The sequence below is a fragment of the Amyelois transitella genome, chromosome 24, assembly GCF_032362555.1.
Source record: "Amyelois transitella isolate CPQ chromosome 24, ilAmyTran1.1, whole genome shotgun sequence".
Classification (NCBI taxonomy): domain Eukaryota; kingdom Metazoa; phylum Arthropoda; class Insecta; order Lepidoptera; family Pyralidae; genus Amyelois; species Amyelois transitella.
Window position 1 is genome coordinate 4,833,009 of NC_083527.1, and position 14,465 is coordinate 4,847,473.

The 14,465-nt window shown below is 35.7% G+C and overlaps 3 protein-coding genes across 3 annotated transcripts; all 3 read right to left on the reverse strand.

The window, feature by feature from the left end:
* Positions 1-985: 985 nt before the first annotated feature.
* LOC132903348 (uncharacterized) lies at positions 986-2,375 on the reverse strand. Its single transcript, XM_060951404.1, has 2 exons — positions 1,896-2,375; positions 986-1,536 (listed from the first exon to the last, which is right to left on the reverse strand). The coding sequence occupies exons 1-2, from the start codon at positions 2,227-2,229 to the stop codon at positions 986-988; spliced, it is 885 nt and encodes a 294-aa protein (XP_060807387.1). The 5' UTR covers positions 2,230-2,375.
* A 1,421-nt stretch (positions 2,376-3,796) lies between these two features.
* Positions 3,797-11,542, reverse strand: LOC106139458 (uncharacterized). The gene is made up of 3 exons (XM_060951405.1): positions 11,380-11,542; positions 9,600-10,355; positions 3,797-3,906 (listed from the first exon to the last, which is right to left on the reverse strand). The coding sequence occupies exons 1-3, from the start codon at positions 11,510-11,512 to the stop codon at positions 3,797-3,799; spliced, it is 999 nt and encodes a 332-aa protein (XP_060807388.1). The 5' UTR covers positions 11,513-11,542.
* LOC132903292 (uncharacterized) lies at positions 3,904-9,573 on the reverse strand. Its single transcript, XM_060951206.1, has 2 exons — positions 9,179-9,573; positions 3,904-8,141 (listed from the first exon to the last, which is right to left on the reverse strand). Coding segments are annotated over exons 1-2 (2,016 nt in total). The 5' UTR covers positions 9,181-9,573; the 3' UTR covers positions 3,904-6,127.
* Positions 11,543-14,465: the final 2,923 nt, after the last annotated feature.

Genomic DNA, 14,465 nt, shown 5'->3' on the forward strand with positions numbered 1-14,465 from the left:
GTACGCTAATGTGGGATGTCAGGGTCGGATTTCAGATGGTGGGGTTTTTAATAATTCAGCATTATGTCGATTGTTAAATGATAATGAATTGAATATACCACATAAAACCCCTTTACCCGGAAGGAATCTACCAGTACCGTATTTTTTTTTGGGTGATGACGCGTTTCCTCTGCAACCCCATATTATAAAGGCTTATGATGGTAGTCACACAATGGGATCATCTAAGAGGGTTTTTAACTATCGCGTATGTCGAGGGCGAAGAGTAGTTGAAAACGTGTTTGGGCAGTTAACACACAAATTTAAGATTTTTCATAGACCTATTCAGCTAATCCCAGAAAAAGCTACTACTGTAACTTTGGCGTGTATACATTTATTTAATTATATCAAACGAACCGCTGCAACTCAGCAAAATGAATACGATACTGAAAATAATCAAGGAGAAATCATTCCCGGTGAATGTCGTAGACATCTTGAAAACGACAGTTGCTTAGATAATATGTCAGGAGAAGACAATCAAACCTCGGATACTACAGTGACCGCTGAGGATACAAGAGTGGAGTTGACTCATTATTTTCTTTCTAGTGTCGGAGGATTAGAATGGCAATATAACCAATAACTTAACTCATATAATCAATATTATTTTTAATCATTAAAGTAGTTCCATGTATTATCCATTAAATCTAAAATCGTAAATTACACAGTGAGATACACTTTTATTGTGATTCGTATAATAAAATTTTAAACAAAATAAGAAATGTTTTTGTAAACCAATAACATGATATTAACTATTGGTAGAAGTGTCACTAAACTAAAATTAAAACCTTGCTATTCCTTACGCACATATGTCAAGCTATACTCGTGTGAAGGGAATAGTCAACACTAATTTTAAATTTAACTTTAATGGGGCTACCTATAGCTACCTTTATTATACCAAAAAGAAAATTAAATATTTATAACATATTTTGAAGATTACTTTATAACACTATCAGAAGGATTTAGAGCTAGGTAGGTATTCTTCAGCAAATGTTTCTAGTGACGAAGGTTGAATTGTTTGTGGATCTGAGTTTGTTTGGGCAGAGTATTCAGAAGAAGTTAAGTTATTTGTAGAAGGGCTTACAACCGCCTGTTGAAGTGAAGATGCTGTATAGTATCCTGGATGACTGTGTGAACTAGAAACACTACTTGGTCTTGCAAAATCCGTAAATGTATCGGATCTATATCCAGTTTCGGCTTCAAATATTATATTGTTGATCCGATGTCTCACAATAGCTTTCATTTGTCGATCCATTTGTCTTAACTGACCCGCAATATAATCTCCAAATAAACCATCCTCATCTTTTGTCACATTTGGTCGTTGGGAGACATTCTTCATAATATTCAATGCTTCGGATATCAACTCTTTATTAGGGTTGATTTTAGGACGTTTATTTCGTTGCCAAGTTGTATTTTCCGGCGACATCTGTGGTAAATCATTATGATTTGATTGTGAATCTCCTGGTGACATCTGTGGTAAATCATTTTGATTTGATTGTGATTCTCGTCTCGATTGTGAATCGTGGCTCGTCGACGGTGTGTCCTGCGAAAAAAGACGAAAAAGACTGCCCATTTTACTTTAATTTAATAAAAAATAAATAAGTATCTCTAGTCAAAATCAACATTTATTGTGTATTTTTTTATTATGGATTTTATTAAAGGCACTGAATAAGTCTTCAACATTTCAATTACTTTTTTTTCAAACACATTTTTTTTACCTGAGTGGCAACTATTTTGCCAATGCCCGGGAAAGGGTTAAAATGTAAATACAAAGATACACTAATAAATAAACTAATATTATAATTATATGTCTATGGGGCCCTAGTTGCCTGATTATAAATAAAAAAAAAATATATCTTTACTTACAGTATCGGTGGTTCCAGTAGGCACATTTTTGTTCCGCAGAAAATTTAGTGATTTGTAGGCAAACCATTTACTATGATAAATATCATCAGTACCCGCACCAGACTTATTTGAATTATCTTCTTTTTTTTTCTCTCGGTAATAATGACTAGTTAAATTTTTTATCTTTCTCTCGATTTCCGGAACATCAGTAGCAAATTCACTGGCAATTTCATTAAATGCGTCGTAACGCTTTGGCCGGCTTTTGTAGTCACGGTTTTTTGGGTTCCATAATATTTCTTTTAAATGATAGAGGTCTATTAGTTTTATAACTGTTGCATCGTCCCACTCCATATTGGTTAGTTGATAAAAATAAAAGTGCCGACACTTCACAACAACAGAGAATGAATAAGTGATACGTCACTACTCTATGAAAGCCGGCGGGCAACTGACTGAGTGAGTGGAGAGGGATGCCGTCGGCATCGGCATGCTGCCCCGCCGGCTTGCCGGCGTAAATAAGGCCGGCGGGTTGGGCCGGCGATCCGTGCCGCCGGGTCAGCGGCTTTGGTGTGTAGACCGCTTAAAGAACATTTTGTTGTGTCGTTATGGTTGACTGGGATTTAGTGTTAATAGCACTTCTAGCTGAAGATGAAGAGAGACAAATAAGAACTGCTAATTTGACGAACAGACAATTCTGGGTGCATAATTTATGGCAAACAAGATCTACAAATGGTGAATTCAGCAACTTATTTAATGATTTGAGATACGACATCCGAAAATTCTATGATAATTACAGAATGGACTATGAAAAATTTGAAAAGTTAAGTGATTTGCTAAAATCGCATATAAAGAAAATCAAAACTAATTTTCGATCGCCTATACCTGTTACAGAGAGATTGTCTGTATGTTTAAGGTTAGTGCATATTACATTACATGCGATGAGGCATAGAATTAGGCAACGAAGTATGTGTCAGGATGGCTGACCAAAACGGAATATTTAAATATAACTAAACGCATTGGGTAGTACCTATTTTATACCATTTGGTGCCTTTAACACATGTACGTTGAGACCGCGGGTGTACATCACGGAATTGAACTTATCTTCAGAAAGATGGTACTATCGATGTACCTCACTGTACCAAAAACGAAATCTAGAGTACCTCTCTCGATAAATATATATATATAATATATGTACACCCGCCATTCTAATGTTAGAACTGCGGGTGTACATTTTATTTCGGCTAGGAGATACATATTTTATATTCCAAAGCTATGCTAATTTAGTGTGTAATGTTATTTGAAAACTAAGCTATGTTTATAAAAAATTTAAAAATAATTAAAACGTTACAGTAGGTACCTAGTAAATAAAGAAAATTTCATGATAATTTAAGCCCTTCAAATATTTTCTGAGCAATTACACTTCTGTATGCAAACGATTAAACTTTTTCCAGGCGTTTCATACATACTTAAATAATAATTAAACAAAGCTACGGAACATTTTGTTATTTTTGCATGTCAAGGTACAAAATATTTTCGATAGTAAAAAGTTGGTAGGACCTACTGGTTTTGGAATAAATTAAAGTGGTCAGCCAACCTGACGTCAGTATGGCTGACCATCTTTGTCTATTGATTTCTTTGAAACCGCATAGGTACTAGATGTCGTGTTAAAGGTACCAAATGATATAAAATAGATACTACCCAATTCGTTTAGTTATATTTCAATATTCCATTTTGGTCAGCCATCCTGACACATACTAAACTTAACCACTTCGGTTGAAACAGTTTAGCAGAATAACCTAACAAATTTTTGAGAGTTAACCTAACAATTTATTTGGTAATTGTTTATTTTTATAATCAGCTATCTATGATCACAAATGTACCTACAGTACAGTATGATAAAAGCGAAAGTATTATAAAAAATTTAGTTTTCATAGTCCGGTAATTTAATACTGGAATTATTGTTATATATTATATCACTATTATTTTGATGTCTGGATATAGGAGTAGGTATGTATTGTGTATGAGTAGTACCTAGGGCATGCAATACCGGAAAGTTATCAATACCGGAATTGAGTTTCGGTACTAGAGACCTAATACCGGAATTCCGGTACTGGTACCGGAATTGGCACCATTTGTTTTTATTCTATAAATCTATACTTATTATAAGATAACATACATAGTGTGTTTAAATAAAAGAACAATCGTCTATTCAGTCTTTTATTTTCTTCTAATATCAAAATTAAATTAAATAAAAATTAAATCAACATTCTTTAAACATACTTGAGATCAAATCAAATAAGACATATTTTAAAAATACGTCTCCGACTCCGTGTCGATCTTATAACTCTAATATCAAAATTAAATCAAATAAAAATTAAGTCAACATTCGTTAAACATAAGTACTTGAGATCAAATCAAATAAGACATATTTTAAAAATACTTCTCCGACTCCTTGTCGATCTTATAACTCTAATATCAAAATTAAATCAAATAAAAATTAAGTCAACATTCGTTAAACATACGTCAATACGGATTTAGATCTGGCCGTAGTACGGAAGATACAGTGTCTGACTTCACTAAATTGGTGGTCTCACAACTAGATTCTAGGAAAAAATGCATTTCCGTATTCCTAGACTTAAAAAATGCATTTGATACGGTGTCGGTACCAATACTTCTGCAAAAGCTCGAACATATAGGAATACGGGGTGCACCTCTAAAACTGTTTTCAGACTACCTACACGATCGGAGACAAAAAGTTAAAGTAGGACAGTTCTTGAGCGAGGATGGGTTGATAACACATGGTGTCCCTCAAGGCAGTGTACTTGGCCCTACTCTTTTTCTCATTTATATAAATAGCTTATGCGAGTTAAATCTGAGAGGAGGTCAGGTGTTCTCCTATGCAGACGACACAGCCATTGTCTTTTCGGGTGACTCTTGGGAAAATGTGTATGAGCTCGCAGAACAAGGACTAAAAACAGCTAACAATTGGTTAAAATCTAACATCCTTACCTTAAATATTTCTAAAACTAATTATATTGCCTTTTCTATTCGTAATGATTCCCAACCACCTGAAAGTTCAACATTAAAGCTTCATGACTGTCGGAGTTCTCAGGAGCCTTGTAGTTGCATGATCATTACCAAAGTAAAAGCTGCAAAGTACCTTGGTGTAGTAATCGATCAGAACATTAATTGGCATTCCCATGTAGAATCTGTAACGGCTAGAGTAAGGAAACTATCCTGGATCTTTAAAAACCTTAGGCACGTAGCTGACATAAAATTATTACGAAAAATTTACATATCTCTTGTTCAATCAATTCTCACATATTGTATCCCAGTATGGGGTTGTACTGGCAAGTCTAAGCTACTAGAACTAGAACGAGCCCAACGGTCATTACTAAAAATAATGTGCTTTAAGCCTTACCGCTATCCAACACACTCTCTGTACACCGAAACTAAAGTACTGACTATTAGGCAACTATATATATTACATTCTGTACTCAAACAACACAAATCAATAAAATTTATAAAAGATAACCTAGTTAACAGAAGACCAAATATAATCATTCACATAGAAACTGTCAATACTGTGTTTGCATCCAACCAAAACTATAAATTGTCTGTCTATTTGTATAAGTTATTGGACAAAAAGGTAGGAATTTACGCTAAAACCCTTTATGATTGTAAATTGGCATTATCATCGTGGTTACAGAACCTAGACTATGACGATACTGAGGCATTGTTAACTCGTGTGGTTTAAAAGAGACATACAAAATATTGTTTTTAGAATAAAACAATTATTTTTGTTATGTTATTTTTAGATAAGGCATTAAGACATCTGGTGAAAGAGCGGGACTCATCAGACACAGGTTTTTTCTAACTTAATTGATGGGTCTCTGCTACCTGTGTATTATGTAATACGTTGATTTAATAAAGAATTTTTGAATTTGAATTTTGAACATAAGTACTTGAGATCAAATAAGACATATTTTAAAAATACTTCTCCGACTCCTTGTCGATCTTATAATTCTGATATCAAAATTAAATTAAATAAAAAATAAATCAACATTCGTTAAACATAATTGAAATCAAATCAAATAAGATTTATTTTAAAAATACGTCTCCGACTCCGTGTCGATCTTATAATTCTAATATCAAAATTAGTAGACAAAAAATAAAAACAATATTTGAACATCTATTTGACAACAAAATCAACAAACATTAAAGATCAAATAGGAACACCTACGTTTTTAGTTTACTTGATTTTGGCCAGTAATCTCTGCTCCTGATAATGTGTTCTTAAGAACAATAGTGCGTGCAACATTTTATCAGAAAGTGAGCTTCGCAGACGGTTACAAAAATAACCGGCGCTCGAAAAGACTCTCTCACTCTCTACACTAGTAGGTAAAATGCACATCAAATATTTATATGCCTCTGTGAGATATATCCCTCGTTGCCCTCCATTATCATATATAGCCTTTTCTATTTGGACGAATCCCAAAAGGTCCAAATTGGTGTTAGAAGACTGATCTTTATTCTTGTTAAATTGTTGACATTTTTCTAGTTCTTTCTCTAGCTGTTCTTGTAATGTCAACGTCAACGATTCCTCAGACCTTTCAAATTGGAGATTAGAGTCACGGCTGTTGCATGAATCATCCGTTGCGAACGCGGCCGTAGTTTTGTATTTAAGCTGACTTAGTAAATTGACGACAATGTCAGATATTTCATTACTATCAGGTTTGGGAAAAGTGTCATTATCTGGTTCCGCAAAAAAATCCTCTGCATCATGCAAATAATGAAGCACACCTGCTAATAAAAGCCTTCTTGCTTTTATACGACTTCGCAAATTCGATGCCAGATTTTTACTTAAAAAAGTGTCCTGTTCATCTAGTTTTTTAAGCATAAACTTTAATGCAGTATCGGCCGTATAGAGCGTCGTTTCACGTCGGCATAAAGACATAACTGTCAGTTTTACCACATTCAAGCTGTGATGGATCTCGTTAAGACACTGGATATCATTCTCCGAAAACGAAATATCTGATTTCCAATCAATTAAAGCTTTCGAAATAGAGTCTTTTAACTTTAAAAATACCCCAATCATATCAGACATGCTCGACCAACGCGTACGACAATCTAGTTGTAACTGTATTTCTTTGCCATGTTGCCGGAGTACATAGTCTCGGAGTGTATCTGCTTTGAGTGGTGATTTTCTTACCGACTTTACCAGGCTTCGAACTTTTGATATAACTTCCGGATATAACTTTACACTAGCACGAGCAGTGGGAATTTCAATTTGAAAACTACTATCATTTGTTGCCAAATCCTCATCGTCTTCGTAAGTGTCGTCACTTTCAAATTCCTCATCAGATGTATGGTGAATAATAGGTATTTGAGATCCAAGTTTGTAAAGAGTATCGATAACAGCCAGTTGAATGCCATGAGCGAGACACAGCTGGTGATATCCTTTGAAATAAGTCCCCATTTTGATCATCACACTTGCCCCGTCAGTGGTTTGACTTATGACGTCGTCATCCACAGAGACTTTGAATTTTGCAAGATGGTCTCGTAATAATTCAAACGCTTTCTGAGCTGGCATTGAACCACTGATCTTGACGAGACCTAGATTTTTAAAATTAAAACCACCGAAACCTTTGCTGTGTAAATTTATGTTCATATAGCGCTTATTACGCAAAGACGTCCATTCATCCAATGTCAACGCAAATCTTTCTCCGGCTGTTTTTAATTCCAATATTTTGGTAATAGTTGCAGCTTTGACTTCTTCAGCTTGAGTAAATATTATTTTTCCTATTGTATTGGATGATTTGGGCAAATCGTATCCACTTTTTTTAAATACATTTCTCAAATCTTGGCTCTCCGTTAGAAATCTAAAGGTACACCCATCTAATGCTGCCATTCGGGACACAACTACCTCTATTGAATCACCGGATCTAAAGAAATCTGTCACGAGTTTTCTCTTTTTTGCGTCTGCTACCGGTAGTTTAGAAGTCCCTGGAGTGATGTCTGGTACACTTATTGATGTAACATTTTCATTATCCTCTTCTGTATTTGTTGTATTTAAATATGGGTGTACTGATCGAAAATGCGTATGTAAACCGGTAGTAGAACCACCGCTAATTTTTAATATTTTGTGACAAGTTTTGCACTTTGCGCTTTGACCATCACTTGCACGAAGAAAATGATTCCAGATATTAGTGGTTGTTCTCTTGTTAGAGAATTCAAAGTATTGAACTTTTTTATTCAAAGTCGACCTAAAACAATAAAAAAAATGCATTTATGATTTTGACATAACAAATATCCAGTTGAATTATTGTTCATTTTTATTTTAAAGCGACCGACCCCGGCTTCGCAAGGATCCATGTTATATACAACCTTCTTCTTGAATCTAAATCCGTTGCGCAGTTTTTAAGATCTAAGCATACATAGGGACAGACAGACAGCGGAATGCGACTTTGTTTTATACTAAGTAGTAATTACAAACTTTATGCACAATAACACAAAAACCATCAGAATTCTATACCAGTTTGCCTTGGGGTGATGTGATCTGCATCACCCCTAGGAGGTTAAGGAAGTAGTTGCATTAAGCTAGCTTAAGACAAGCTAAAGCATGATATAGGTATATTATGAACAATAATACTATGACATATCGCTCAACGTTATTGGTCATTTCTGGACTCCCTCTTTATATTGAAACTCAAATCTCTTGTATAAAAAGTCTATGTACTTACTATTTTATTACATACCGGTTGACATTTAACCAATTAGCTTTAATTTGTCTACACACTCAGTCCGCCATCCTGAAAAACACAATTTGCTGTTCCGTACGAAATCAAATACCTACCGGGAGCAAAATGTACAGAACATCTGATTTCTTTTTCTCGATTTCGCAGTTGGCCGCTTAGGTTTTTCAGGATAGTGGGCTGAGTATGTAGACAAAGTAAAACTAATTGGTTAACTTATTGGTTAATTGGTTATATATAGTCAACCTGTATATAACCTTCGAGATTATACAATAGAAAATCATGACAGTTTTTGTTAAGTACCTAATTTATTTAAACTTAACTATAAGCTATAATTTTTAGCATAAATAAAAAATTTGGCCGCCATTTTATCAATAAAGACGCAAAAGAAACAAATGAATGAAAGCGCGGGCGACGGTGCGGTGCCCATTGGCGAACTGTTTATTTACTTTCCAGTAACTACCCAAAATGACTTATACAGAATTAAAATAATTGATAACATAAAATATTCGCTTTCCAGATATGCAACAAGATTTAAAAGTACTTACATTGTATATTAACAGTCGCGTGAAGCCGCGCACTACACCGCATACGTGCACACTCGCTATAGATGTTTAGGCGACTGCAATGAATGCTGCGCGGGGACCGGGGAGCGCTTGCCGCGTCGCGGCTCGCGGCTTGCGTTCGGTTCGGAATAGTTCGGATTAAGCCGAGCCGTATCTATGTCGCAGCTCACAGCCGTTTAAATAACAGCCTAGCCTCTTTACCAAACAGCGCCGTTCAACTAGCGGCTGATTATATTATTATTGTGTAATATAGTGTAATTTTTAATTATTATTATTATTTTTTTTTAATACCGGTATTACGGTATTTGTCCCTTCAGTTCCGGTGTTGAAATATCGAAAAAATCTGTCCGGGATACCGGAATTACGATATTCCGGAATTCCGGTATGCATGCCCTAGTAGTACCATAGTTTTGTTCGGTGTTATATTGTTGTTCGGGCTTATTAAATGAAGAAAAATTACTTCTTTCGATTATTGTATTATGGGTTCTGGCAACAGAAGTTGGTGCGTATTGCTGAGATGAATGAAATTCATTTGAAATATCGAATCCTGAACTTGATGTTGAAGGACGACTTCGCTGCACAACTGAACTTAACTCCACATTTTCCAAATGCTTTATTTCTGCATCAGTAACAATACGTAAGACATCGCGTTTTATTTCAGCTTGTAATTTTGGTGACAAAGTCTTCGCTGTTGCCGCCATTGCTTGAAAAAATATCTCCATAGGATGTTGTTCTTTCTTTTGGTTTTCAATGTATTTTTTTAATATTTCTGCTGTTGTTTCCGTATACTGTGTTTGCGATGACATGTATGATCGTTGACGAACATGTCTAGCTGGTCTAGAATCTGATGCATGGGATGAACATGACATTTGAGATACAGGCGATTGTGCTTCAGGAAAATTAACAGTTGATGCTGTTTCGGGAGGTTGTGTATTTTCGATATTCTGCGTATCTTCGGAAAGCTGTGTATCGTCGGAAGAAGAGTCTAAATTTGAAAGCTGAGGTCTATCTTGAAAAAACTTTTGCAGAAATTCAAGTTCCTTTTCAAATTTAATTGGTCGCCTCTTTCTGGCAGCGTCACCGCTTTTGGACACCCTGTTTTTTAAGGCTTTTCTATAATTGTTACGATGGCAGCTCCACATCTTCTGACATTCTTCATCTGTAACAAGAATGAAGTATTTTAAATAACACACGCTTTTTACGTCACACACACGTTTTTTTTAACGTCTACTAATGTTTTTTTTTGTTTTGTTAAAGGTATCTAATAACAGGAGCTTCTTTTAAGTCTTTAGCTTTTAGCTATCGTATGGGATTCACTACTGTGCGTAAAATAGTCCACGAAACCTGTCAAGCAATATATACTGTATTAAGATCTACTGCATTGCCGAAACCCACGAGCCAACAATGGCAGTCAATTGCAACCGACTTTGATAAATTTTGGAATTTTCCTAACTGCATTGGGGCCATAGATGGTAAGCATTTCAAGATTAGAGCTCCTAATAACAGTGGAAGTATGTATATCAACTACAAGAAGTTCTTTAGCATCGTTTTATTAGCTGTCGTGGATGCAAAATACAAATTTGTGATTGTAGATGCCGGAGCATATGGTCGAAACAGCGATGGCGGTATACTTCAAAGCTCCAAATTTGGTTCGAAACTACGTAATGGTTTTTTAAGCATACCACCGGAAAAAGCTTTACCACATTCAACTCAAAAATTACCCCACGTATTTGTTGCCGATGAAGCCTTTCCACTAACAAAAAATATTATGAGACCATACCCCTCACATCTTTTAAATGATGAAAAAAAAAGGATATTCAATTATCGCTTAAGTCGAGCACGGCGTATTGTAGAAAATGCTTTTGGAATGTTACAAGAAAGATTCGAACTATTTCAAAAAGGTGTAAAAGTTCAACCAAAGTACATTAACAACATTATACTAGCAAGTACGTGTTTGCATAACTTTATCATTGATGATCATTCTATGGAAGCACTCGGCTCTAATACTAATAATGCAATCGATAGAACCAATGATACAGTTTTCAATAATCTGGAAGGGATGGTTGTAAGAGATTGTTTCACGGAATATTTTTCTAATGTTGGTAACGTGTACTGGCAAAATGAAATTGTTAATAGATGTTAGTTTCTATTTCTGACAATAAATAAGTAAAAAAATAACTTACGGGTTTTATTCATTTCTTCTGCAATTTTCTGCCATGCGTTCCTTTTCATATGTTGATCCATGTAGAAACGGGAGGAGACATCGTATATACACTCATGCGAACGAACCAGATTAATCAGTTTCTCTTCATCCATTTTTCCGTATTTTACGTGAAGTAATTTACTGTATCGCGTACGCACGTGCTAATTACTTGCCACGCTCAGTCAGTGTGAGAGAAAAAATCGTGCACGCCAGTGCGTTTTCTCCCTCCCTTGCCCCCGCGCACCGACCGGAATGCGCTCCATCGAAATGCTGCACAAGTTTCAACCTTATTTCAACTAGCTAGCAATCATAATTCCTCGACCCCAAAATGACCCATACGTCTCACGGGATGCAATGGCGTGCCGCGGAATCCTGTGGAATGAAAAGGCAAGACACGTCATACCGCCGCATGCTGCGGCGTGTCGCGTCATGCCGCGGCATCCTGTGGCACGTCGCGGCATCGTGGTATCAAAATAAAGTAACATAAATTCTAAACTTATTGAAATAAGATTCAAAATAATTTAATTAGTATTAAAATCCTTTGCCATGACATGCCGTGCCGTGCCGGCAGTGGGCGCCGGCCCTAAAAGTCCCTACTACTCGCCTAAATAAATGCCGGGGAAATTCTCTATTATAAAATATCGCTGTTGACAGTAGATGTCTTTGTGGTTGGTTAAACATCGACATTAGTTGTTATTTAACTCATTATCATTATAGAATTCAATTTCAATCATTCAATTTAAAGAGTGTTGATAACTGGTCCCTTTTCACTAAACATATAATTGCAATTTTCTCACGTTGTGTTCGTTATTTACAGACGATTATTATACGAAAATGTAGCCCATTGCATGTTGCATTAAAATCTATTAAAATCACTGCCAATTTTCCACCTTTTTTCACAAAATCTCAAATATCTCGGAAACTAGAAAGTGCTCAGTGGGCCTTTTTCGCTTGGACGGCCACAAATATAGGTATTAAGAAAACTCGTATAAGGCTCAATATGAAATACCAAATCAAAAATTACTTTTCCAAAACGTCAATGTCCATAAGGAATTCGAAGTACTGTTGTCTCCGCTTCATATCAATTTTAAGTTCAGGAAGAATTTTAACAATATCTTTATAGTCAATATCAGATATGTCGTTTTTATCGAGACGAAATACTCTATTTCCTTTAACACAACGTAAAAATGTAACTCGTAGTTCCCCATCGTCATGTAAATCATTGACTACACAAACATATTTAAAAATCTTCCCTTTTGTAGCAGGCACATTTATAAGTAAATAATCTCCACGCTGAACCGCCCTATTTATTTGGGGCTTCTATATCGTCATCAGAACCTTCCGGCGTATAAACAATGCTATACCAGTTCTTCTGACGAGGCTGGCATAGATCAGACATTTCAATTTCTTTTAAAGGTGAAGGTGACTTCTGAGATATTTTGTAAGTAATAAGTGGTAGATCCTCATCAGAGTCTGAACGAGCCAGAATCTGGGACACACTTCTGACTTCGTCTCTTCTTTCTTCATAGACATTAGCTAATGCATCGTCAGGATTATCAATATCGTCAGAAACAAAGACAGCTTGAGTTTCAACTGGTCGATATACTTTTGGAGATAGACAGTCACAGTTTCCTCTCTTACAGAAACAGCTTAAATTTCTGTATTGTATTTCTCCTCGAACTGTCGTGAAAATTTGGTGTACATTCTTAGTGCCCACAAGAGTTGAAATTTTCTTTGGTAAAGTTTTAGCCACGTTTGTTATGTCATTCGAAGATATAAGATAAAGTCGGGTCTTGTTAATGTCTTTCAGTGCATCATAGAAATCATTGGCACAAGAAATATCATCACCACGTGCTTCTTCCATTTTGTTAAGACATGACGCCATGCCTCCTTCATTGGCCGAAAAAACGCCACGTCCAAAGGCTGGAGAAGGTGGGTGGAGTTAGGCACCAGGCAGATAAAGGAAATATTGTTTTCTTGGCAAAGTCGCAAAACGTCATTATCTAGATGAGAGGATAAATTATCACCTATTAGATAGATAGATAGATAGATAAAAGCTTTATTCACCATCACAATACATTAGTTGGACAAATACATAATTAACAGTAATAAACAATGTGAATGCGCAATGTTCATGAATGTACCACAAACAATGATGGACAGTGAAAAGGTCGTGACTCAGCATAATGTCGCAGGTGTAGGCACCGCGACGCTGATGATTCTGCCAGAACCTTAGATGAGCTCAGCGAAGCCACACGAAGAGGAGATAAATGTAGGGGGAAGTCCCCCAGTGGCGGACACCTAAGGTTATTTCAAAATAAAACATAAAATATTTAAGGAATGTTTATAAAATTATGACTTATATTAGATAACAAAGTTAGAAATCAAATTAATTTAACAAAAATGCAACCTCTGCTAAAAAATAATTAATACTATCAAACAAACTTTGGTAACAAAAAACATAATTTTAAAAAGTGGCACCTAGTACCGGACGAATATTTGTGCACGCAACTGACACCAGTTTCATCACAGTTATAAATTCTTGAGGGTGTGAATGTTGTACTGTTTCATCAGCTTTTCAAAGTTGTCGTAGAAGAGATCCACTCGTGGTTTGTTAAATCCTACGGGGCGCATCATGCTTGTCGATTCCGGTGTTCTCAACAAAATGTCAGAATGCCTTTTCATGAAGTCATGATTTTTTATTGCTACTTTTATTTTTTATTTATCAGCACTGCCTTTTTCTTTATTAAATCGATGAGGAATCTTCATGACTTCAGCTAAGTCGTATGCTAATTTTAGAAACTTCTTTTTCATGAGCGGCATGCATCTATTCGATAAATCTTTAATGTGGTCCACCAAGACTTCTTCATACTCTGCTGAGAAGGTGTTAGTGAATCTACCTAACTTTGGTTTCATTGTTACTTCTTCTCGATTTAGGGCCTTTATTTAATGTATAGTGCTTTTAGGAATATTGTATCGCATTGCAGCTTGTCTTACACTCAGTTCTTTTGACATAACCTTATCAATAGCAGTTTGTAAGCTCTGTGGATCCCAGGATCCTTTCTT